Here is a 23,377-nt window from a genome sequence, read left to right on the forward strand (position 1 = left end):
GCCGAAATTCCATCTCTACAAAAAATGCAAAATTAGCCGGGTGTAGTGGTGTGCACCTATAGTCCCAGCTACTTGGGAGGCTGAGGTGGGAGAATTGCTTGAGCCCAGGAGATTGAGGCTTCATTGAGCCATTGTACTACAGCCTGGGCAACAAAGCAAGACCCTGTCTCAAAAGAAAAAATCAGAATCCCCACAATGCAGGAAAGAAAGTGAGTGTACAAGTACCAAGAAATTCAAAACCAATGCCATAAGAATGTCAATCTTTCTGACTTAAAAGGGGTCAGGATAAGATTTACTAAGTTTCAATGAATTTGTCTGTATCATATTCACGTAAATAATATTTGATCTAGTTACTAGATGTGATGTCCAGAATTAAATATACTTTTGACAAGTACTAGTTGAGTTAGAATGTATCCCTCCATGTTATTTCTTGCCCTTGACATCAGTGAAATGTAATGTCTTTTATTGTTGAATGTCCTTATCTATTAGAAATTTTCATGAAAATGGTACTTAGTTTTTTGCTTTGAAAAATAAGCTGGGGTTTCAGTTCATTGACAAGTATGTGTTAGAAGAGCAGTCCTCTTCTGACATGTGCATATGAGTCTATAAAATTACAGCTAGTGATTTTACCAAAATGTTTGTTTTTACTTTTTATTCATCAGGAACTTGGACTAAGCATCATTCTAGAAAAGCATTTTAAATGTTGGAACAAAGGATTACCTCATATGCACTATTTATTGAAAGATTATTTAGGCATTTAAAATCTTTGTGACAAAGTAATGATTTCTCATTAAAGAAAAAGTGGGTAGGAGATGGTGTGACATGCCTCTGGGTTTACATTTGAAGTTACAAAAGTAGTGCTTTAAGCAGTAGTAAGACTAAAAATGAATTGTATTCACTTACAGTTTTTACTGTTTCTAAACTTGTATTTTAAGATTTGTTGAGTTCTTTTAGTGTTTTTTATTATTATTACTATTATTATTTGTATTTTAGTAGAGACAGGGTTTCATCATGTTGCCCTGGCTGGTCTCGAACTCCTGAGCTCAGGCAGTCTGCCCGCCTCGGCCTCCCAAAGTGCTAGGCGTGAGCCACCGCGCCTGGCCAAATTTGTTTAAATAGAATTTGTTACTAATTTTATAACTATCTCAGAATGGTAGTATAATCTAACTTATTTTGTATAGTTTTAAGGGTTGGTTAATGAACATAGAAATGAGAAACTGACTCTCTAAAATGCTACAGGGTTAAAAGATCATATGGCTTATTTGGCTTTTTTAGGCAGTAGAAGAACTATTTAACCTGATGCAGCTGTTCATAGCTCAGAGGCCAGATATGAGAGAAGAAGAATTAGAAGATATTAAACAGTTCAAGAAAACAACCATAAGTTGTTACTTACGTTGCTTAGATGGCCGTTCCTGCTGGACTACTTTAATAAGGTAAAAAGATGTTTTTAGTTTTGTCTTGTTTTTTCAAGTGAGATGAGGACCATCTTTTTGATGTTATTTACATTGGGGAAGCATTTGTGCATGTAGCCACTTTGGAAGAACTTACATTTTGAAGGTTCATGAACTACTTTTAAACAGTGTTTGGTCTGGCTTTGGTTTGTATTTGTGATATGTTTTATCATTTTAGGGTTGAAAGGAACCTTAATGTACAGCCTTCTACCCAAAGCTTGAATTGTCTTGAATTGTCTTGTTTATGGCAATTTATCCTCAGACTTGATAGTTCTGTTCTAGAGGCCTCCAGAAAGTTTTCTGCACCTTTGGATGAGTCTTTTAATGTTTTGCATTCTGTTTAGCCCAAATATATCTATCTGGCCTTGCTATACGACTTGGCCAAAATTATAAAACATAATCTTTATAATTAATTTTTCAGAACTACAGAAGTTATTGAATGGTTATGGGAACTACTACAAATTACCCTTAATTCCCCTTACCTATAGAAATAAAATTCAGGCTAATTTCTTAAAATTCTATGTATTACATCTAAGATTTGGAAATGTTTTTTATTAGGCACTTTTTTAAAAAAATGGTACTTTACTGAAGACTTCACTGTAATATCTTAAGCTACTCAATCTAAGATGAAGTTATTTCAGATTGTCTTCTTTGGAAAGCTTTCAAATGTGAGTCTTCATTAGTAAACAATGAAATTAACTATGCCGTTGCCGAGGTTTCTTAAAGAAATTGTTTTTAAATTTTGGATTAATTTTGAATACAATTGTTTCCCCAGGGTTTACTACTTAAAGCTTTATTTCAAAAAAGATTTAGAGCAGCCTGGGCAATATAGTAAAACCCCATCTCTATAAAAATAAATAAATTAGCAAATACATTAGTGTGCGATGGCGTGCATCTGTAGTCCCAGCTCCTCGCAGGGCTGAGGTGGGAAGATCCTGGAGCCCAAAAGGTGGAAGCTGCAGTGAGCCATGATTGTGCCATTGCACTCCAGCCTGGGTGACAGAGCAAGTCTCAAAAAAAGAAAAAAAATGATTTGGAGATTTCTTAACTCTTCTTGAAAAAGGAAAGGAATAAAGTAGAAGGATTTCCAGTTGTAATCTATAACAACATTTTTCTGGTATCTAATGAAATAAGACCTGTTAACAGTAATATATAACTATGTGAGTAATTACAGTCATATATTGCATAACAACAGGGTTATATTATGAGAAATGCATTTTTAGGCTATTTCATCATTGTGCAAACATCAGAGTGACTACTCACACACAACTGGATAGTAGCGCCTGCTGCACACCTAGGATATATGATATAGCCAACTGCTCCTAGGCTGTAAATCTGTATAACCTGTTACTACACTGAATATTGTAGGCAATTTTAACACAAAGGTAACTATTTGTGTATCTAAACATATTTAAACATAGAAAAGTTACAGTAAAAATATGGAATAAAAGACAGAAAATGGTACACCTGTGTAAGGCACTTACTGTGAATGGTGCTTGCAAGACTGGAAGTTGCCCTGGGTGAGCCCGTGAATGAGTGGTGAGGGAATGTGAAGGCCTGGGACATAACTGTACCCTACTGTAGACTTCACATTGTACACTAAAGCTACACTAAATTTATTTTAAAATACTTTTTCTTCAATATTAATGTACTGAACTTTTTTTACTTTATACATTTTTTAAATTTCTTGATTCTTTTGTCGTAACTCTTAAAACACACATTTTATAGCTGAACAAAAGTATTTTCTTTATATCTTTATAAGGTATTTTCTTTATATCTTTATATCTTTATTTTCGTATTTAAAATTTTTTTTCTTTTTAAATGTTTTTGTTAAAAACTAAGACATAAACACACACAATTAGGCTAGGCCTTTGCAGGGTCGGGATCATGAGTATCTCTGTCTCCCACCTCCACATCTTGTCCCACTTGGGAGGTCTTCAGAGGCAGTAACTAGCTTAGAGCTGTCATCTCCTCTGACAATGATGCCTTCTTCTGGAGTCCCTCCTGTAGGGCCTAAGGCTGTTTTACATTTAACTTTTTTAAAAATAAGTAATAATGATACTATAGTAAATACATAAACCAGTAACAGTCATTTATTAACATTATCAAGTATTATGTACTGTACATAGTTGTGGTGTACTTACAAGACTGGCCAGTACAACAGGTTTGTTTATACCAGCATCATCAGAGACATGTGGGTAAGGCATTGTGAATGTTACCATGGCTGTGAAGTCACTAGGCTAATAGGAATTTATCAGCTCCATTGTAATCTTATGGGACCACCATTGTGTTTGTGATCCATCATTTACCAAAATTTCATTTTGTGGCACATGACTGTATTATATAAACTATTTTCGAGGCTGACACATTTTTAGTATTTTTTTCTTCATGTTACTCTTTCTTAATAACCAGCTGATGAGTGTTTAGATAATATGGGTGAATTTTATTATCCAGAATTTAACCATCAGAAGATGAGCCCATTATAAAAACCAACATTGTTTATGTGGAAACTTTAAAAATATTCCTATATCTTCTGCCATTGTAGATAATTAAGGGTGGTAGATATTAATATACATAATTTTTTTTAGAGTTTCTTATTTAATATTATTTCCTTATACTACATTTCCAGGAAACAGATGTAGCAGTCTCTTTTCTGTAGGTAGGAAAGCAGAGAGCTTAAATGACGATTTTATTTCTGTTTATTTTTTCATCACCTAAGTGTTGTGTTCTTATTCAGAGTTCTCAAACTGAACTTTGTTTTCTTCTAGTGCCTTCAGAATACTATTAGAATCTGATGAAGACAGACTTCTTGTTGTATTTAATCGAGGGTTGATTCTAATGACAGAGGTAAATATTTTATTGCATTTTACTGTGTGGCTATATCTCATTTTAATGTTCTCACCAAGACTTCTTATTTCATAGACATTTAGAGTTTATGGTAAACTGTTTTACAGGTGGCAAGGTTTTAATTATATAGATCAGTAAGCCTGAATTTATATTCCAAGAATAATTAGGTAATAATTTTTAGGGTGCTGTTTCTTTTTCCATGGTAATTCCATACTTTTCCCATCATTTTGTATTTAGAACAGCCAAGTGAAATAGACTAGTTTTATTCATTTTTAGGGACAAAAATGAAATACGTGTGATTTAATTAAGAGCACACATAATTTCCCAAAAGCCTACTTATTTGGCAGAGTATAGAAACTGAGGTTACCATTGTGAACCCAGAAAATCTGAGACAGGTCTCAGTTAATTTAGAAAGTTTATTTTGCCAAGGTTGAGGATGCACCCTTGACACAGCCTCAGGAAGTCCTGATGACATGTGCCCAAGGTGGTCAGGACACAGCTTGATTTTATATGTTTTAGGGAGATATGAGACATCAGTCTGTATGTAAGAAGTACATTAGCTCCGTCCAGAAAGGCGGAGACAACCCAAAGCAAGGCCCCTCCCTCCTCTGGGGCCTTCTCGATCATAGGTACATGAGAGACAGATGGTTGCATTCTTTTGAGTCTCCCATAAGTCTTTCCAAAAGAGTCAGTCCGAATATGCATCTATCTCATTGAGTAGAGGGATGACTTTGAATAGTATGGGAGGCTGATTTGCCCTGAGCGGTTCCCAGCTTGAAGGGGCCCAAGATATTTTCCTTTCACACCATCCTCAGAGGAAACCAGAAGGATTATTACAGGGTTAAAATCAGCCGTTTATGCTTCCTATAATTCTTGAACATCCACAAGTATGAGATGGCTACAAAGTCACCAGAAGTACATTGAGCCCTTTAGCCTAATAAACATGCCAAGAGTACCGTAAGAATTCAAAGGTAGGATGTTTTTTCAGTTGATGATAATAAAAAATAAGAGAACAGGTTTGCACTTTGAAGAATGTGGATTTGCAAAGGTAAGGGGGAAAACATTTAGATAAATGACAATAAGCACTGAGGCAAAGAAATATTGGTTATGTTTGAGGAAGGCTAAGTATTTTAAAAAGGTATGTGAAGAGGAGTAGTAAGCGTTTCATTCTTTAAGATGCAACAGATGTTTATGCTGCTTTAGTTGTGTTTTTAGAAAAAAATTTTTAATGCAACAGATGTTTAAATGACTACCTCTGTGCCAAGCACTGTGCTAGGTACTAGGGACACAGCAGTGAACAAGACATACCTGGTTCCTGTCCTCACAGCTTACAGGTTAAATACTTTACAAGTACCTTGTTCATATTAGGTACTGCCGCAGGTTCTGGGCTAAAAATTTTAACCTTTGAACTGTGGGTGTTATAGATAGTGTGTAAGCTGTAGTGAACTGGTTGAAGAGGGTTCAAAGAAGGGTGCTGTATAGTAAAACAGGGAAAAAACTAAGGGCTTAATTAAGCTAATAGAGTTAAAGGAATTAAAAGATTTAACAAGCCAATATAAAGGAAATGAATTCCTACCTTTTGCAGCTGTATTTTACCTCTTTCAGGCCTACTGTTTTGAGTATGGCTGACAGTCACTTTACCATTGTCTTTGGACAGAGGCCCTGGAAAGTTAGTTAAGCTTTTGCCTATTCTCCCTAATCTTTTGTGACCTACTGCTTTGTAATTTCGAAGACTTATAATCTTAGAGCAAATACTTTTTTTTAAAAAAAGTAATTAAACTATTTCTTCAGACTAGAATATACACACAAAATAGCAGAACTCCGAAGGTGAGGAATGTTTAAAAGAGCTTAATGAGAGAATTTAACTTCAGGATAGAAAGCGAATACATTTGCTTTGCACACATGTGCACACACAGTCTGAGTCTGAAAACATCTATCATAGAGGACGAGTACTACCATTTTGTGGCTCAGTAAGTAAAAATGAAATTAAGTTTTCAATTTTTTCAAATCATTTGTAGTCTTTCAACACTTTGCACATGATGTATCACGAAGCTACAGCTTGCCATGTGACTGGAGATTTAGTAGAACTTCTGTCAATATTTCTTTCGGTTTTGAAGTCTACACGCCCTTATCTTCAGAGAAAAGGTTTGGTCATTCCTACTTCTTATTTTTTTTTAGTGCTACTATTAGAGAGAAGGTTTTAAAATCATGTGCCCCAGAGATATTGTTTTTATCCTAGTTTATGCACAGAAGATGAGGCTGAAGCTAGCTAACCATCAGGAAATGTTTGTCATGAACTCCTGATGTAAAGCTGGAAGGCTCTTCTATATTTTTGTACCTGTCTGAAAAATACGCAAGCAGGTATCAAGATTTCAGAGATTGGAAAACATTTCCAAACACAGTAACAAGTTGGGCACTTTGTAAAGATTCTCCAGCTGGAAACTTATTTGGCTTAGATTAGATCATTTGCAGTTTCAAGCGAGGTAACTATAAAACATACCTCTCTTATGTCCCTATAAGATAGTGTGAACTCTGAACTTTTTCATATACATTCCTAGAAAGTGGGGCATATTATCAATGAAATATGTTCTTTAAGAAATCTAGCAGGTTTAACATTAGCAGTAATCATCTCATGAAAATGACTTAGCTTTCACCAAAGATGTTTTTGTAATTAATCTGAATTTCTACCATTAGCGTTCTATAGTTTACAGTAGAAAACATTTGTGAGGAAGTTTGATCTCAGGTGGCATATTTATTTGTGCTTTTATGTTTGCAGATGTGAAACAAGCATTAATCCAGTGGCAGGAGCGAATTGAATTTGCCCATAAACTATTAACTCTTCTTAATTCCTATAGTCCTCCAGAACTTAGAAATGCCTGTATAGGTAAGTTACTTGAAAAGTTCACCTGTGTAAAAACCTAGTGGAAGAACATTGTTGTGAGTTTTTCCGTGATGTTAAGCCTGTATTGTTTGAAAGATATTTGTGCTTTTTATGTGTAACTCACACTAGCTAGCAGGTCCTAAGAAAAAGAAAATTTCTTAACTGGCTCATAATTACCCACATGATAATGGGCAGATTACTTTATATATATATATATATATATATATATACGGTCTCCCCGACCTTAGTTCATCTCTAGCTTCTTACAGCTCTAAAATCTTGTGATCCTATGTAAGCAAAGTTGAATCATATAAATGTTTACAAGGTAGAACTGACATTCTAAAAGATAGGAGTACTGATTTCACTGTGAGTTCTTTTGCCTAAAGATACTTCTCAGTATCTGTTCTTAGGCTCTGAGTATCGCATCTTTTTATTGATTGCATATTTATAATAAAATGCTAATTTGTGGCTTTTAAAAGACACCCATTTTAAGGTTATAGTGTTTTTTGTTTTGTTTTGTTTTGACTACCTTAGAAACTTCTTGAGAGCCATAACTGTTTTACACTTTCTCAAAATAGCGTGGATAACTAACTGGCTATCATGTATAAGCAATCCGTCTTGACGTTCTGTGTAATTGCTTCTCTAGCAAGAGGGGAGGGCACATAAGCAGTAACCTGTGATCACCAGAAACTGCCTATAGTCTGTCATCATGAACTTTATTCCTTCCTGTGTGATTGGAGAGTGAGAATCAGTCCAGCCAGCATCGTAAAACATTAAAAGTAGATTAAGGGTTATCCCTTAGAGCAAAAGAATTTTGAACCTTAGGTTTCTTTCTAAGCTGTTGTGGTTGATATTATGAGACACATAATCAATGTACATTAAATAATCTGGGCTGACTCATGCCTGTAATCCATGCAGTTCAGGAGGTCTAGGCAGGAGAGGATTGCTTGAGACCAGCAGTTCAAAACATAGCGAGACCTCATCTCTACGAAAACAAAAAATAGCCGGGTGGTGGTGCATGCCTGTAGTTTCAGCTACTTGGGAGGCTGAGGCAGGAGGATCACTTGTGCCCAGGAGCTCAAGGCTGTAGTGAGCTGATTGTACCATTGCCCTCCAGCCTGGGAGACAGAGGAAAAAAAAAAAATCCCTCACTGTACTTTGCCAGAAAGTATCTCATACTTAAACAAGATACCAATAAATAGTGTTTTAATCTTTTGTTTCCACATGATGCCCTATTGTAGTTAATAACTCTGCTGATCTGGTCTTGGTTGAGCATGAGACAGAATTTCTACTCATGTCAGGAGCTTAGTTTTAGACTCATTAAACTGGTTGCAGTGAGGCAATCATAGGATTTGTAAGATTGAAAGTAGCAGGCAGATATAACCCTAATTTTTTGCTACCCAAACTTTGTTTTTATTTTCAGATGTCCTCAAGGAACTTGTACTTTTGAGTCCCCATGATTTTCTTCATACTCTGGTTCCCTTTCTACAACACAACCATTGTACTTACCATCACAGTAATATACCAAGTACGTATTTATCTAGCACAGTACTTCAATATGGTTCGCATTTAATCGTTCTGCACACTGAAGCATGGAGATTTATTTTTTCCATTTATTCTTATTGTACACTTTTAATATCTTAGTGTCTCTTGGACCTTATTTCCCTTGTCGAGAAAATATCAAGCTAATAGGAGGGAAAAGCAATATTCGGCCTCCGCGCCCTGAACTCAATATGTGCCTCTTGCCCACAATGGTGGAAACCAGTAAGGTATGTTGGGATGCCAGGAAAATCCATGTTGCTATAGTACAAAGTAATTTGAAATTTTTCCCCTGGCAGTTATGAGTAGGTTAGACTTAAGTGACCAATTTTGTGGATCCTAAGAAGATTAGATTCATTTGGACTTTTTCCTTTTAGTGCTCTGAAATGTTGGTTGAACATTTGCAAAATCAACAATAAGCACAAGTAGTAAGTTTTTTTTCCCCCTCAAAAATTACCTTAATAGTCTTAATATTTGTCACTAGGCTAAATTATAACTGGGTCATATATCTAAATTTGAAAAGTCATTAGGTACTAACTTTTTTTTTTTTTTTTAAATTTGACCATATAATCAATGACTTCTTCTACTTCCCTTAAATTATATTCCTTTGACTTAAGCATAATATCATTGATTGATAGATTTGTCATCATTTTTAGTCTGGTTCCTTTCTTCTAACTCGTATTCTAAAATAATGCCAATTCTAAATTATAGAGACAAGGTACATTGATACAGGATAATTTATCTTAGTTTCAACTTTTTTAAAAACAATTTTTCCCTTTATCTTTCTTTACCCACACTTCATTCACACTCTCCCTTGCTTGCCATCTTTGGATCTTCAGTATACTTGAGAAGTTCTTACAAGATAAAATATTTAAAATAACATTATAGGAATAACTTGGAATCTATTTCAAAAGTCAGACTTAATTCATTTTTCTTGATATGTCTGTAGAGCTAAAGTGTCAAATTTTAAAATCCTACAGTAATTTTACTTTATTAAAGTATATAGAAATAATGGGTAATTTTAATTGATAGCATTTGCACACTGAAAATAAACTTATGACAAGATCATAACATTACTAGAAATCTGGATTTTAAAACTAGGTTCTTACAGAATATAAATATTGAATCAGCTTTTTAGTTAAACTTATTACATTTGCACAAAATATGCTCTTTATTATACAATTTAAGTGCAACCATTTTATCATCTTTAACCTTCAGGGCAAAGATGACGTTTATGATCGTATGCTGCTAGACTACTTCTTTTCTTATCATCAATTCATCCATCTATTATGCCGAGTTGCAATCAACTGTGAAAAATTTACTGAAACATTAGTTAAGCTGAGTAAGTATAAAAGATGAGCAGTAAATTCCACTGAATTATTTTAAGCCCCTAGGCATTCAGGAAGGGGAGAAAAAATATAAGACAATCCTTTTTTTCTTTTTAAAGTGAATGTTTAAAAATATTAATATTCTTGGGAACATTTTAATTTTCATTAAGAAAACACCAACTTACTGGTTTCCATTGACTAGTTCTGCCCAGAGTTTCAGCTGGCCTATAAAGGAGTGTGGAGTAGGGCTGATCACTTCTGTACATAGAAGCCCACATCCTCCACCATCTGCCCAGCAGATTTTGAAAACAAAAAACAAAACTGCTCTGCTTAGGGAGGCAGGCTTAGAGGTGGACTTCCCCAGCCCTGATCTTGAGGGTAAGATGAGATCTATAGTGCCAGCTGTGCTTTGGAGCTGGCAATGGCAAGAGCAAACAGTGGGCTTGCCAGTGTGAAGCAGAGGTGCATATATGAGTAATTAGGAGGTAAGTCTCATAAAATAGGTGAGTGAGAAGAAGAGAAACTTGAAAACGGAGACGATGAGAAATAGAAAACAAAACCAGCAGTGAATTATGTAGGTGGGGGAAAACTCAAATATCTTTAGTAATATTGTCTCTGCAGTGGTGTGCCTAAGAGCTGTTAGAGAACTGCTCCCTTCGGGTAACATTCCTATACCTGATAAGTTTTTCGGAGGCATGCAGCTCTCCTCCAGAGGTCCTCTATCTCAGGACTTCCAGAGTTCTAGGCCTGTGTGTCCTCTCTCTTGACTTCATTAGGGATCGGTCAGGATCCTCTCCAATGTTCTGTAGTTTTGAGGGTGGGAAGTGACATACTTGTGGAACTACTACCCAGACCAAGAAATAAAACATTGCCATACCCTGCAAGTCGTCTTTGTGCCCCTCGTCAGTCACAGCATTCTCCTTCCTATGGAAAAGGTTTTGATCCATTCCAGGTAGGGCAGAAGATGTGACCCTACCTTAGATTTCATTATCCACGAAGAAGGAGGTGGTAACAGCTGTCAGGGATAATTCCACTTCAGCAAAACCATCTTATTGGCAAGTGATTTAGAGCAGTTTTAGATTTGAAAGCTGGTTCCTGGTAACCTGGTATTGTTAGCTGGTTTTATATATGGGTGGCTGGAATGCCAAGATGTAGGGGGATGAGAATATATTCAAATTGGCCATTTCAGGATTATGCACCTGGGTCATGGTACTTGGTAAAAGGCCAAAACCCATCAGTGGCAGTAATCAGGTATAAGACAATATTCAGGAATTCTAGTAGTACAGCCTTGCTCCTATATAAAGAAGGGGAATTATAAAAACACTGACCTTTTAAAAAGTTTTTGGTAATTGTGTTCATATAATTTATACTAAAAGTTATGTAAGAAACTATTCTAGTTACTTGGACAACTTTAAGCAAATACTGAATGTTCTACCCTGTTTTGGGTTGTCTTGTCAACGCAAGTGCACACTTTCAGGGAAATTAAACATGGTGGAGAAGTGGAAGAAGGGAAAGAATACTTGCCGTCACATCAGCTGAATCAACTTTTATGATATTTTATAGTCTTATCACTTTCATAACCATGAAGCACTATCACTGCTGCCTCATAGGGCTTAGTTCTCTATATTAGCACGATTTTATAGAACTTTCTGTAAGGGCTGGGTGCGGTGGCTCACACCTGTAATCCCAGCACTTTGGGAGGCCAAGGCGGGCGGATCACGAGGTCAAGAGATCAAGACCATCCTGGCCAACATGGTGAAACCCTGTCTGTACTAAAAATACAAAAATTAGCCAGGCGTGGTGGTGCACACCTGTAGTTCCAGCTACTTGGGAGGCTGAGGCAGGAGAATCGCTGGAACCTGGGAGGCGGAGGTTGCAGTGAGCCAAGATCCCGCCACTACACTCCCGCCTGGCGACAGAGTGTGAGACTCAGTCTCAAAAGAGGAAAAAAAAAAACCACTTTATATAAGGATGGAAATTTCTTTGACTGTACCATAGTCAGTAGCCCGTCATTTGTGAGTATTGAGAACTTGAAATGTGACTAAGGAACTGAATTTTTACTTTCTTTAATTTTAACCAAAATAAATTTAAATAGCCAAATGTGACTGGTGGCACGGCACTAAATATAAATCAAAATCTTCACAAATTGAGCAAGAAAAAGAAATTTTTCTTGGTTAATACAGAAAATTGGAAATTGTCTTAGATCCAAAGTTCTTAGATCTTTGTCTAAGACCTAAAAACAATCTTATTGTTACGTCCTCTCTGAATGGAGAGAGTTGTGTCCCATAGTTTGAGCTGACAGAATTACTTTTTCCAAGGAGAGGCCCAGGAAGGGGCTTGAGAAAAGAAAGTCCACATTAATGACCACGCAGAGTTGGTAGAGAATTTTAATTTGTATAATTTCTTTAAGAAATTATATTTGGAAACAAGAAATGAAAAGGGTAAGTTTAAATTGGTTATATCTTTAATCATTTGAACGTTGAGGTTTCATGTCCAAGGGCCGCAATATTAAAATATTGTGACCATAGGTGAGAACATCTCAAGACCTATATTGGATTGTAAGTCATTTCCAGTTGTGAGGAAAAATCTTTTGTGTAATTTTTACATGGGCAACTGAGCAGATCTTAAGATTGGTTAGAGGATAAAGAGAAATATATAATAATTACAGATTTGAATTGCAGAGAACAGTACAGTTGCAGGTACTAAATAATAAGCGAGAGGGTTGGAGTGTTTTTGAAGTGAGGATGGTGAGGGATGGGGTTGGAGGAGACAGAAAGAAAGGGAAAGAGAACTCAGGAAGGGTGAACAAAGCTGCCAACTGCCATCTGAAAAAACAGTGTCGGCAACCACAGTATTTTGATACTTAAAAATAACAGAAGCCTGGGCAACATGGGGAGACCCCTTCTCTACAAAAAAAAATTTTTTTAATTAGCCACACATGGTGTCACACACCTGTGGTCCCAGCTACTCGGGAGGCTGAGGTGGAAGGATCACTTTAGCCCAGGAAGTCAAAGCTGCAGTGAGCTGTGATCACACCACTATATTCCAGCCAGGGCAACAGAGCAAGACCCTCTCTCTCTGCCCCCAACCACACCCACACACACACACACCAGGGTTTAGCCTAAAAAAACGCTACAAAAGCGATGGTAAGAGGGACTGGCACTACTGATTTGTAAAATAGTTATTAAAGTTACGATAGTTTTTATTTTTTAGAATTTAATACATAGTCCACAGTTCAAAATATCAGAAAGATAAATATGAAGATATCACAGACCTGTCCCCACCATTTTTAATTTTTGTCCTTTTTTCAAATATAGATTTTTTTTTCCTTTCTTTCACAACAGTAAGCTATAATGATTAAAACCATGTAGTATAGGTTCAGAAATACATAGGCAAAACAGTGGGTAAACAGCCTCAACAAACATAAAGATACACAAGGATTTGGTAGATGATAAAGATGACATCTCAATTTGGTGGGATAGAGGTGGTACTGACATAACTGACTAGCTCTCTATGCGGCAAGTCTTTAATACGTTACTCTTTAGACCAAAATTAATAGAAGGATTAAAGACTTAATTGTGGGCAGGGCACGGTGGCTCACGCCTATAATCCCAGCACTTTGGGAGGCCGAGGTGGGTGGATCACCTGAAGTCAGGAGTTCTGCCTAGGAGACCAGCCTAGCCTACATGGTGAAACCCTGTCTCTACTAAAAATAAAAAAAGTTAGCTGGGTGTGGTGACGAGCACTTGCGATCCCAGCTATTCAGGAGGCTGAGGCAGGAGAATCGCTTGAACCCAGGAGGTGGAGGTTGCAGTGAGCCAAGATCAACACCATTGCACTCCAGATTGGGCGACAAGAGTGAAACTCCATCTCAAAAAAAAAAGGACTTAATTGTGAAAAAAATCATTGAAATATTAAAGGAAAACGTAACATCACATGAATACCACCATGAGATCTGAAAGACCATGCTACATAGGACACAAAACCTAGAAACAATAAAATAAGAAGTTGAAAGTTTTGACTACATAAAAATTGAAAATACTACATGGTGAAAATGCCATAAACTGAATTAAAACACAAACAGCTAATTGCGAAAATGTTTGCATACTTAATAGATAAACAGCCAATACTGCCAATATATAAAGAATTTTTAGGATTTGCTAAGATAGTGAAGAATGTTAAGTAAAATCAGCAAAGGACATGAATAGGCTGTTTACACACAAAAAAGTGTTTGGTAACCACATGAGCAGTTGCCCAGACTTACTAATAAAGCAAACAGTTTGAGACAGTGTCACTCTGTCGCCCAGGCTGAAGTGCAGTGGCATGACCTCGGCTCACGGCAACCTCCACCTCCCAGGTTCAAGCAATTCTCCTGCCTCAGCCTCCCAAGTAGCTGGGACTACAGGTGCCTGCCACCACGCCTGGCTAATTTTTGTATTTTTATTAGAGATGGGGTTTCACCATATTAGCCAGGCTGGTCTTGAACTCCTGACCTTGTGATCCACCTGCCTCTGCCTCCCAAAGTGCTGGGATTATAGGCATGAGCCACTGCACCCAGCATATTTATTTCTCTTTAAAATATATATATATATATGAGATAAGGTGAAGCTCAGATGATACCCGTATGGTTTGAGAAAAGAAGAGATCTTACAATGGAGTGCTAGTCAAGAGTCCATTTGGGAGGCAATTTGGCCTGATTAATTAAAATTTAGAATGTTCATGTTTGACCCAGCACTACCGTGTCCAGGAATCTACCATATTCTACTCATAAAAGTGTACAGCAATATACAGAGGATATTTATTTTCACTTTGGTTGTAATGAGTAAAACTGGAAACAACCCAAATGTCTATCAGTAGGAGCTTGGTTAAGTAAACCGTAGTTCACCTATATTGAGACACGAAAACAAGATAGGAGTGTTCACTGAATTACATAAAAAAGTAAAAACAATATACAGAATATAAACATTTTTATAAACAAGGGGAAAATCGCTTAGTACATGTACAGAAAAAGAGGAATTTTACTCTATAATGATGAAATTATAAAATGCCTTCATTTTCCAGGTTAAATATATCTAAGGTTTAAAATTAATTGTAATGATTATGCATTGGTTTTGTAATTTTAATAAGTTATTTTAATATTATGGAAAACTGGTACTGCCGGACGGGCACGGTGGCTCACGCCTGTAATCCAAGCACTTTGGGAGGCTGAGGCAGGCGGATCACGAGGTCAAGAGATTGAGACCATCCTGGCCAACATGGTGAAACCCTGTCTCTACTAAAAATACAAAAATCTAGCTGGGCGTGGTGATGTGCACCACCTATAGTCCCAGCTACTTGGGAGGCTGAGGCAGGAGAATCACTTGAACCTGGGAGGCAGAGGTTGCAGTGAGCTGAGATGGCACCACTGCACTGCAGCCTGAGCAACAGAGTGAGACTCCATTTCCCCTAGCCCCCAAAAAAAGGAATAAAAAGAAAACTGGTACTGCAAATTCTGGAATGATACCATTTTTTTAGGTACCATAGTTCACATGTGAAATCAACAATGGACTATAAATCCCTAGTGTTCATCACTCTTTAAATAATTTTAACGACAAAACAAGGATCTCTTTATCACCTTTAGTTAACATTTTTAAAAATTTTCTTGATGCATTAGTAAGTGAAAGTAAGCAAATTGATGTGCAAGTAACATTATTATATACTTAGAAAATCCAAAAATTTCCAAATCTGTGGAATTAAAATGTATAATTACAAAAAGTAAACATATAAAAATTCCAAGTATGGAACTCACAACTGATACACACTTCATTTCTTTGTGATAACATGATGGTGTTGACTGGGGAAATGCCTGGTTAGCTGTTTCCCAAAAGCTTTCCTAGGGTAAATATACTTCAGACCAGACCAGTGCCAGGCATCCAGTGCAGATCAGAAGCCAACTTTTTACCAGCTCACCAAGAGTAAATCCGTTTATGCTAGGCTAATACACAGTAATTACATTCAAGAGACATATTTATAATCCCAAAGTTGGTTACCAGTTTATAGAAAGGAAGAACTGGCACAGGATTTGTATATTTCATCATAGGGCCATCAGTCTTTTTCAGTAACCTCCGTGGGAAGCCAGACAGGTAACACTAGGTTGATTAGTGGGTGTGAAGTCAGAACAAGGGGAACTGGACAAATCAGTTGTCTCATATCCTTACAGTATCTTAATGAATCACTCACAGTAGAGCATTAGTCATGGGCTTTCATCCAGTGGCTAAAGCCACCACTTCCCCTGGATAATGCTTGGATGGGATTAAACACTCCTATAGAAAACTAGACAGAGAATCATGACACAATTCAGATTGTTTATATATATATATGATACATATGAAATATTTCATCCTTACAGCAATCATAGAAGTACAAATAATTCAAAATACCATTTTACCTACAAAAGCAGTTTTTGTTTGTTTTGAGACAGGATCTCACTCTCTTGCCCCGGCTGGAGTGCAGTGGCATAATCTCTGCTTACTGTGACCTCTGCCTCCCGGGCTCAAGTGATTCTCCCATCTCAGCCTTCCAAGTAGCTGGGATTATAGGCACACGCCACCATGCTCAGCTAATTTTTGTATTTTTTAGTAGAGATGGAGTTTTGCCATGTTGGCCAGGCTGGTCTGGAACTCCTGACCTCAGGTGATCCGCCCATCTTAGCCTCCCAAAGTGCTGGGATTACAGGTGTGAGCCACCGTACCCGGCTAGTTTTTAAAAGATTTTTTTTTTTTTTTTAGTGACACATCCAGTAGCTTCTACAGTATACGCTGTTACTAATGAGGAAAGGGTACACTTGAAACAGTTTTTTGTTTTGTATATTCCTTCACGCGTGGGGATGGGACAGGTTAGAGACCTTGTTGAGGATACCTGAAGTCACAGGGTGAAGAAAGTGGTACAGAAGCCAAGATATTTTAGATGTGCCCATCCTGTTTACAGAGGCAAAGCTTAGATGTGTGCCTGAGAACTTTGGTGATTGCATCTTCCTGTGCTTTGCATCCCGTTAGTGAGACACTCCATAAGGTATTGGAGGAGGCATGCATGGAATAGGAGGGCATTGGCCTTTAACTTGAGCCACTGAACCAAGGGGCTCCTTACCCCCAGTGCTTTGCGAAGATGCTAGAAAGAAACTGAAACTCAGTTGCTGAAGGGGTGGACTTCCAAAGGTGTTGCAGTTTTGAGAGGAAACAGGTAGGACTCTGAGAAAGGTGTCTTTAGCTCACCATGGGTGGTGGTATAGCGTTTTCCTGACTGAACTGTTCAAGAGAGTCTAGGGGAAATAATTTTTATATTAGTAAGTACATATGGTTCTTACTGTGTTACAAACTAGTACATCAAATTGACGATTTCCCAGATGTTATATTGCCTAAAATAAGGCTTAGGTAATATTAGCCTCTGTAAGTGAATATAAAGAAAAGCATTAAGTAGACAGGTGTGATGATTCAGTCCTGTAATCTTAACACTTTGGGAGGCCAAGGCCAGAGGACTGCTTGAGCCAGGGATTGGAGACCAGACCGGGCAACAGCAGTTGCTACAAAAAAAAAAAAAAGGCAGCTTGGTGGCATGCACCTGTAGTCATAGCTACTCAGGAGGCTGAGGCAGGAGGATTATTTGAGCCCAGGAGTTCAAGGTTACAATGAGCTATGATTGGACCACTGAACTACAGTCTGGGCAACAAAGCAAAATCCTGTCTCAAAAGAGAGAAAGTATTAACTAAATAGTATAGGTGATGGCAGATGTGAAGAAAATCATGAAAATGCTAACAAATGGACTGAAGTTGCGGAAAACGTTGAAAAGCTTAAGGGCTTTAGAATCAGATAAATCTGGGGTAGACTACAGTCTGAACTATATCAATACTGACTTTGGAATGAATTTGAGAGGATTATATAATCTCTGAGCCTGCCTAATTTCCTCATCCAAAAGAAGTGCAAAATTAGGATTAAAAAAAGGCTCTCAAAATTGATGAGAAAATTTAATGTAATGATCTGACATACCTAGAAAATGTTTATTTCCTTCTTTAATTGTTGTTGTTGTTGTTTTGAGACAAAGTCTTGCTCTGTCCCCCAGGCTGGAGTACAGTGGCACGATCTCGGCTCACTGCAACCTCTGCCTCCAGGGTTCAAGTGATTTCTCCTGCCTCCGCCTCCTGAGTAGCTGGGATTACATGCCCAACTAATTTTTTTTTTTTTTTTTTTTAAATAGAGTCGGGGTTTCACTATGTTGGCCAGGCTGGTCTCGAATTCCTAACTTCAAGTGATCCGCCAACCTTGGCCTCCCAAAGTCTGGGGATTATAGGCGTGAGCCACCATGCCTGGCCTATTTCCATCTTTACTTGTAAAACAGAGATACTTATAACAGAATGCCACTTCAAAGTGATTAGAGATCATAAAAGGCCTCCATGGTATTTTTTGTTTGTCGTGGTAGTGCTGGCTTTTTGGTAGTTGTGGAAAATAGGTATAGAGATTGCTTTTATATTTAGCTGCATGTGATGACTCACACCTGTAATCCCAGCACTCTGTAAAACTGAGGCAGCCGGATCACTTGAGCCTAGGAGTTCAAGAGCAGACTGGGCAACATGGCAGAACCCTGTCTCTACAAAAAATAGAAAAATAAGCTGGGTGTTGGAGGCACACACCAGTAGTCCCAGCTACTCGAGAGGCTGAGGTGGGAGAATCAGCTGAGCCTGGGAAGGTCGAGGCTGCAGTGAGCCAAGATGATGCCACTGCAACATGCCTTGGGCAACAGAGTGAGACTGCCTTAAAAAAAAAAAAAGAAAAATTGTTTAGGACTGGGTGCAGTGGCTCATACCCATAATCCCAGCACTTTGGGAGGCCAAGGCAAGCGGATCACTTGAGCTCACGAATTGAAGATCAGCCTGGGCAACATGGTGAAACCTCATGTCTACAAAAAATACAAAAATTAACCATGTATGGTGGTGCACACCTGTAGTCCCAGCTACTCAGGAGGCTGAGCTGGGAGGATGGCTTGAGCCCAGGAGGCAAGGTTGTGGTGAGCCAAGATCGTGCCAGTTGTCCTCCAGCCTGGGTGATAAGAGCCAGACCTTGTCTCAAAAAAAAGAAAAAAAAAAATTGAAGATTATTTTACTTTGGGGGGATAATAGGGGAGAAATGACTAGAGAAATTACAGTATACAGTCTGCTTGCTCATAAGAGGGTTAATGTCAAAGCAGTCTCTAGTTCAGAGGTTAGCAGGTTAGCAGACTCTTTGCAAAGAGTAGACACGAAATATTTTAGACTTCCACAGGCCACAAGGTCTCTGTCACATACTATTTTTTGTTTGGCTAATTTTTTTTGGTTTTGTTTGAGACAGAGTCTTGCTCTCTTGCCCAGGCTGGAGTGCAATGGCACAATCTCGTCTCACTGCAACTTCTGTCTCCCAGGTTCAAGTGATTTTCCTGCCTCAGCCTCGTGAATAGCTGGGATTATAGGCACATGCCACCACGCCTGGCTAATTTTTGTATTTTTAGTAGAGACAGGGTTTCACCATGTTGGTCAGGCTGGTCTCGAACTCCTGACCTCATGATCCACCTGTCTTGGCCTCCCAAAGTGCTGGGATTACAGGTGTGAGCCACCGTGCCCAACCTGGCTGATTTTTTTTTTTTTAAACTTTAAAAATATAAAAGCCAGCCAGACATGATGGCCCCCACCTGTACTCCCAGCACTTTCTTTTTTTTTTTTTGAGACGGAGTCTCGCTCTGTTACCCAGGCTGGAGTGCAGTGGCCGGATCTCAGCTCAGTGCAAGCTCTGCCTCCCGGGTTTACGCCATTCTCCTGCCTCAGCCTCCCAAGTAACTGGGACTACAGGCGCCCGCCCAGCTAGTTTTTTGGTTTTTTTTTTTTTTTTTTTCAGTAGAGACGGGGTTTCACTGTGTTAGCCAGGATGGTCTCGATCTCCTGACCTCATGATCCGCCCGTCCCGGCCTCCCAAAGTGCTGGGATTACAGGCTTGAGCCACCGCGCCCGGCCTCTCCCAGCACTTTCACAGTCCAGTGCAAGAGGATCAGTTATGCCAGGAGTTTGAGACTGGCCTGGGCAACATGGCAAGACCCCATTTCTGTAAAACTTTTTGAGAGAGTTTGCTCTGTCACCCAGGCTGGAGTGCAGTTGCGCAATCTCGGCTCACTGCAACCTCTGCCTTCTGGGTTCAAGCAATTCTTCTGCCTCAGCCTCCTGAATAGCTGGGATTACAGGTGTGTGCCACCATACCCAGCGAATTTTTGTATTTTTAGTAGAGACAGGGTTTCATTATTCTCCTGCCTCGGCCTCCCAAAGTGCCGGGATTACCAGTGTGAGTCACCATGCCTGGCCCAAAAGTTTTTTGTTTTTTTTTTTTTTTGAGACAGAGTTTCACTCTTGTTGCCCAGGGTGGAGTGCAATGGCATGATCTTGGCTCACCACAACCTCCAACCTCCAAGGTTCAAGCAGTTCTCCTGCCTCAGCCTCCCGAGTAGCTGGGATTACTGGGATGCGCCACCATGCCCCGCTAATTTTGTATTTTTAGTAGAGATAGGGTTTCTCCATGTTGGTCAAGCTGGTCACGAACTCCTGACCTCAGATGATCCACCCACCTCGGCCTCCCAAAGTGCTGGGATTACAGGCGTGAGCCACCGTGCCTGACCCCAAAACATTTTTTTTAGAAAATTGTGCGGGCCTGTAGTCTTAGCTATTACGGAGGCTAAGGTGTGAGGATCACTTGAGCACAGGAGTTTGAGGCTGCGCCTGATCTGTGATCACGCCACTGCACTCCAACCTGGGCAAAAGAGTGAAGACACTGTCTCAAAGAAAAAGCCATTCTTAGCTCACAAGTCCATATAAAAACAGGGTATGGGTCAGATTTGGCCTGAGGGCCATAGTTTGCTAACCCCTCCTCTACTTTGATGAGTAATTAGGATACAGGAACATGGGAACGTAGGAACTCTCTTCCCTGTAGCCACAGATGTGATGACATGTCCTTGTTTACTTACGTGTATTGTGATACTATGGTGGGTATATGCTGCCAAACACCAACCAGATTAGGTTAGGATAAAGGGGAAGTAGCATTTCCTTGTGTCTTGCATCCAAAGGGACTCATCTTGACAGGAAAATAAATTGGCTTACCTGTGGAAGGGATCTTAGGCATCCTTGGTAAGGCTGAGTGAGTGACCTGACTTCCTGTAAGATGTTCTCAAGTCCTTGGTCTAACCCAGGGTTTGGCAAATTACAACCCACGTGCTGCCTGTTTTTGTATAACCATGGCTACCTGCTAGCTAAGAATAGTTTTCGTATTTTAAATTTTTTAAAAATACAGAATTATATTTTCTGATATATAAAAATTATGATTCCAATTTCAGTGTTCGTAAAGTTTTACTGAAAGACAGCCACACCCATTTCCTTACTCTTATCTAAGGCTGCCTTCACACTGCCTCAGCAGGGTTGAGCTGTGGTAACAGAGCATGGCCACAAAGCCTCACATACTATTTGGCCCTTCCCAGAACAAGTTTGCTGACTCCTGGTCTAACTTATAGTCTTAACTGGAGGAGGATGGTCTGTGTTATATTTCTTCTTTTCCATGATTATACTTGCCCTGGGGACCCTGGGGGATGTGGAAGATGAGAAATTCATTTAAGACTGTGGTAATGAAGCTTCTGTACTTTGAGAGATAGGATGACAGAGGATAGGGGCACACATCTCTTAGTGACATATTTTACATCTGGAATAGTCAAGAAGTGGAGAGGTAAATTCATAGAGGTTCCAAATAGCACTCTCTGACATAGTGCCAGATGCGGTCCACTCAGAAGATCCTGGGAACAAGCCAAGAAACTGGTGCTCAGGGCAGCGTTGACTTAAATGTACCACAAAGGGTCATTCTATCTTTGAAGAAAAGAAGGTAAAAGAGGAAAGATACGTTTAATTCTCCACATCTTTTTTTTTTTTTTTTCTTCACCTCTCCCCTCCTCCCTCCTGAAGTCTAGCCATTCTATGAAAATTTTCTAATAGGCAGAGTGGTACCTTAATCCAAGAAAGATTTGGAGCCACTTCAGTAACTTTTTTTTTCCCAGATAAAGTTCTAATACTCAAAAAGAAGAGTTGATTTAAGTCCCATATCCTTCAGGAATGAGGTATAAGATATAAATAAATTCAAGTACCACATTCTAAGGTACTTCACTAAACATTGGAATGAATTTTTCCCCTTTACATACTTTCTTTAAAATGTAGAAAATATGCAAAGTTATGACTAGAAATAGCTGTAATATTGTACCTGCAGAGTATCTCAGTAGTATAATTTATAACCTATTCTGATTTCTTTTCAAATATTAGGTGTCCTAGTTGCCTATGAAGGTTTGCCACTTCATCTTGCACTGTTCCCCAAACTTTGGACTGAGCTATGCCAGACTCAGGTAAAGAAAATGAGTTTTAAGATGATTGGTCTTTAATCTCATCTGACCAAGTGGTCAATAATTTTAGGAACAATGGATTGAAGACTTGCTGAAAAGTGGGGATGTTTTACAATCTTGATAGGTAAAATATGAATGAATGAAAATACTATTACATATTGGGCATCTAGGTTCCGTTTGATTTTTTTTTAACTTGTATTTGTATCATAGAGGATATTTTAAATAAGCTGGTTATAATTGAATTTCTCATTTATAGATGTATATCAACAGTTGTGGGGGGAAATCCAAAACAGGGAGACAGTGGGGGAAAAAGGCACATGCCACTTCTTCTCCTTCACCTCCCTGTCTCTTCCTCTTTCCCACCATTCCAAAACCTCTAGCGGAAACCCTATCAGCAGTCTGTCCTTTAGCTTTTCATGATCTGTAGTTTTTCAAGGGTCTGATGCGCTTGTTTTCTTAAAACAATCTCCTTGGCCGGGCGCGGTGGCTCAAGCCTGTAATCCCAGCACTTTGGGAGGCCGAGACGGGCGGATCACGAGGTCAGGAGATCGAGACCATCCTGGCGAACACGGTGAAACCTCGTCTCTACTAAAAAAATACAAAAAAACTAGCCGGGCGAGGCGGCGGGCGCCTGTAGTCCCAGCTACTCGGGAGGCTGAGGCAGGAGAATGGCGTAAACCCGGGTGGCGGAGCTTGCAGTGAGCTGAGATCCGGCCACTGCACTCCAGCCCGGGCGACAGAGCCAGACTCCGTCTCAAAAAAAAAAAAAAAAAAAATCTCCTTGAAAACAAGAAAGATTACCGTTCCTACCTTAAGTGTCTAAGAGCCAACTCCTTAAAATTAAGTGGCTGCATAAATAAAGCTTGTTAAGTTACAAAGGGAGAATTGGGAAGAGGAGAAAGAACCTGATG

General features: G+C 38.8%; 1 protein-coding gene across 10 annotated transcripts in view; it reads left to right on the forward strand.

Annotated features, from left to right (window-relative positions):
* The window catches only part of USP34 (ubiquitin specific peptidase 34), a 288,078-nt gene that overhangs the window by 259,653 nt on the left and 5,048 nt on the right, over positions 1–23,377 (forward strand). For 7 of the 10 annotated variants that reach the window (XM_045369231.3, XM_065527557.2, XM_045369232.3 and 4 more), the window contains 8 exons: positions 1,276–1,433; positions 4,220–4,298; positions 6,317–6,443; positions 7,075–7,182; positions 8,603–8,707; positions 8,824–8,948; positions 9,937–10,060; positions 22,390–22,469. In XM_045369231.3, coding sequence (XP_045225166.2) covers positions 1,276–1,433; positions 4,220–4,298; positions 6,317–6,443; positions 7,075–7,182; positions 8,603–8,707; positions 8,824–8,948; positions 9,937–10,060; positions 22,390–22,469 — 906 coding nt within the window. The remainder of the gene's footprint in view (positions 1–1,275; positions 1,434–4,219; positions 4,299–6,316; positions 6,444–7,074; positions 7,183–8,602; positions 8,708–8,823; positions 8,949–9,936; positions 10,061–22,389; positions 22,470–23,377) is intronic. The other 3 variants (XR_012422341.1, XM_045369236.3, XM_045369237.3) reach the window with 3 other exon arrangements.

Source organism: Macaca fascicularis, chromosome 13 (genome assembly GCF_037993035.2).
Source record: "Macaca fascicularis isolate 582-1 chromosome 13, T2T-MFA8v1.1".
Taxonomy (NCBI): Eukaryota; Metazoa; Chordata; class Mammalia; order Primates; family Cercopithecidae; genus Macaca; species Macaca fascicularis.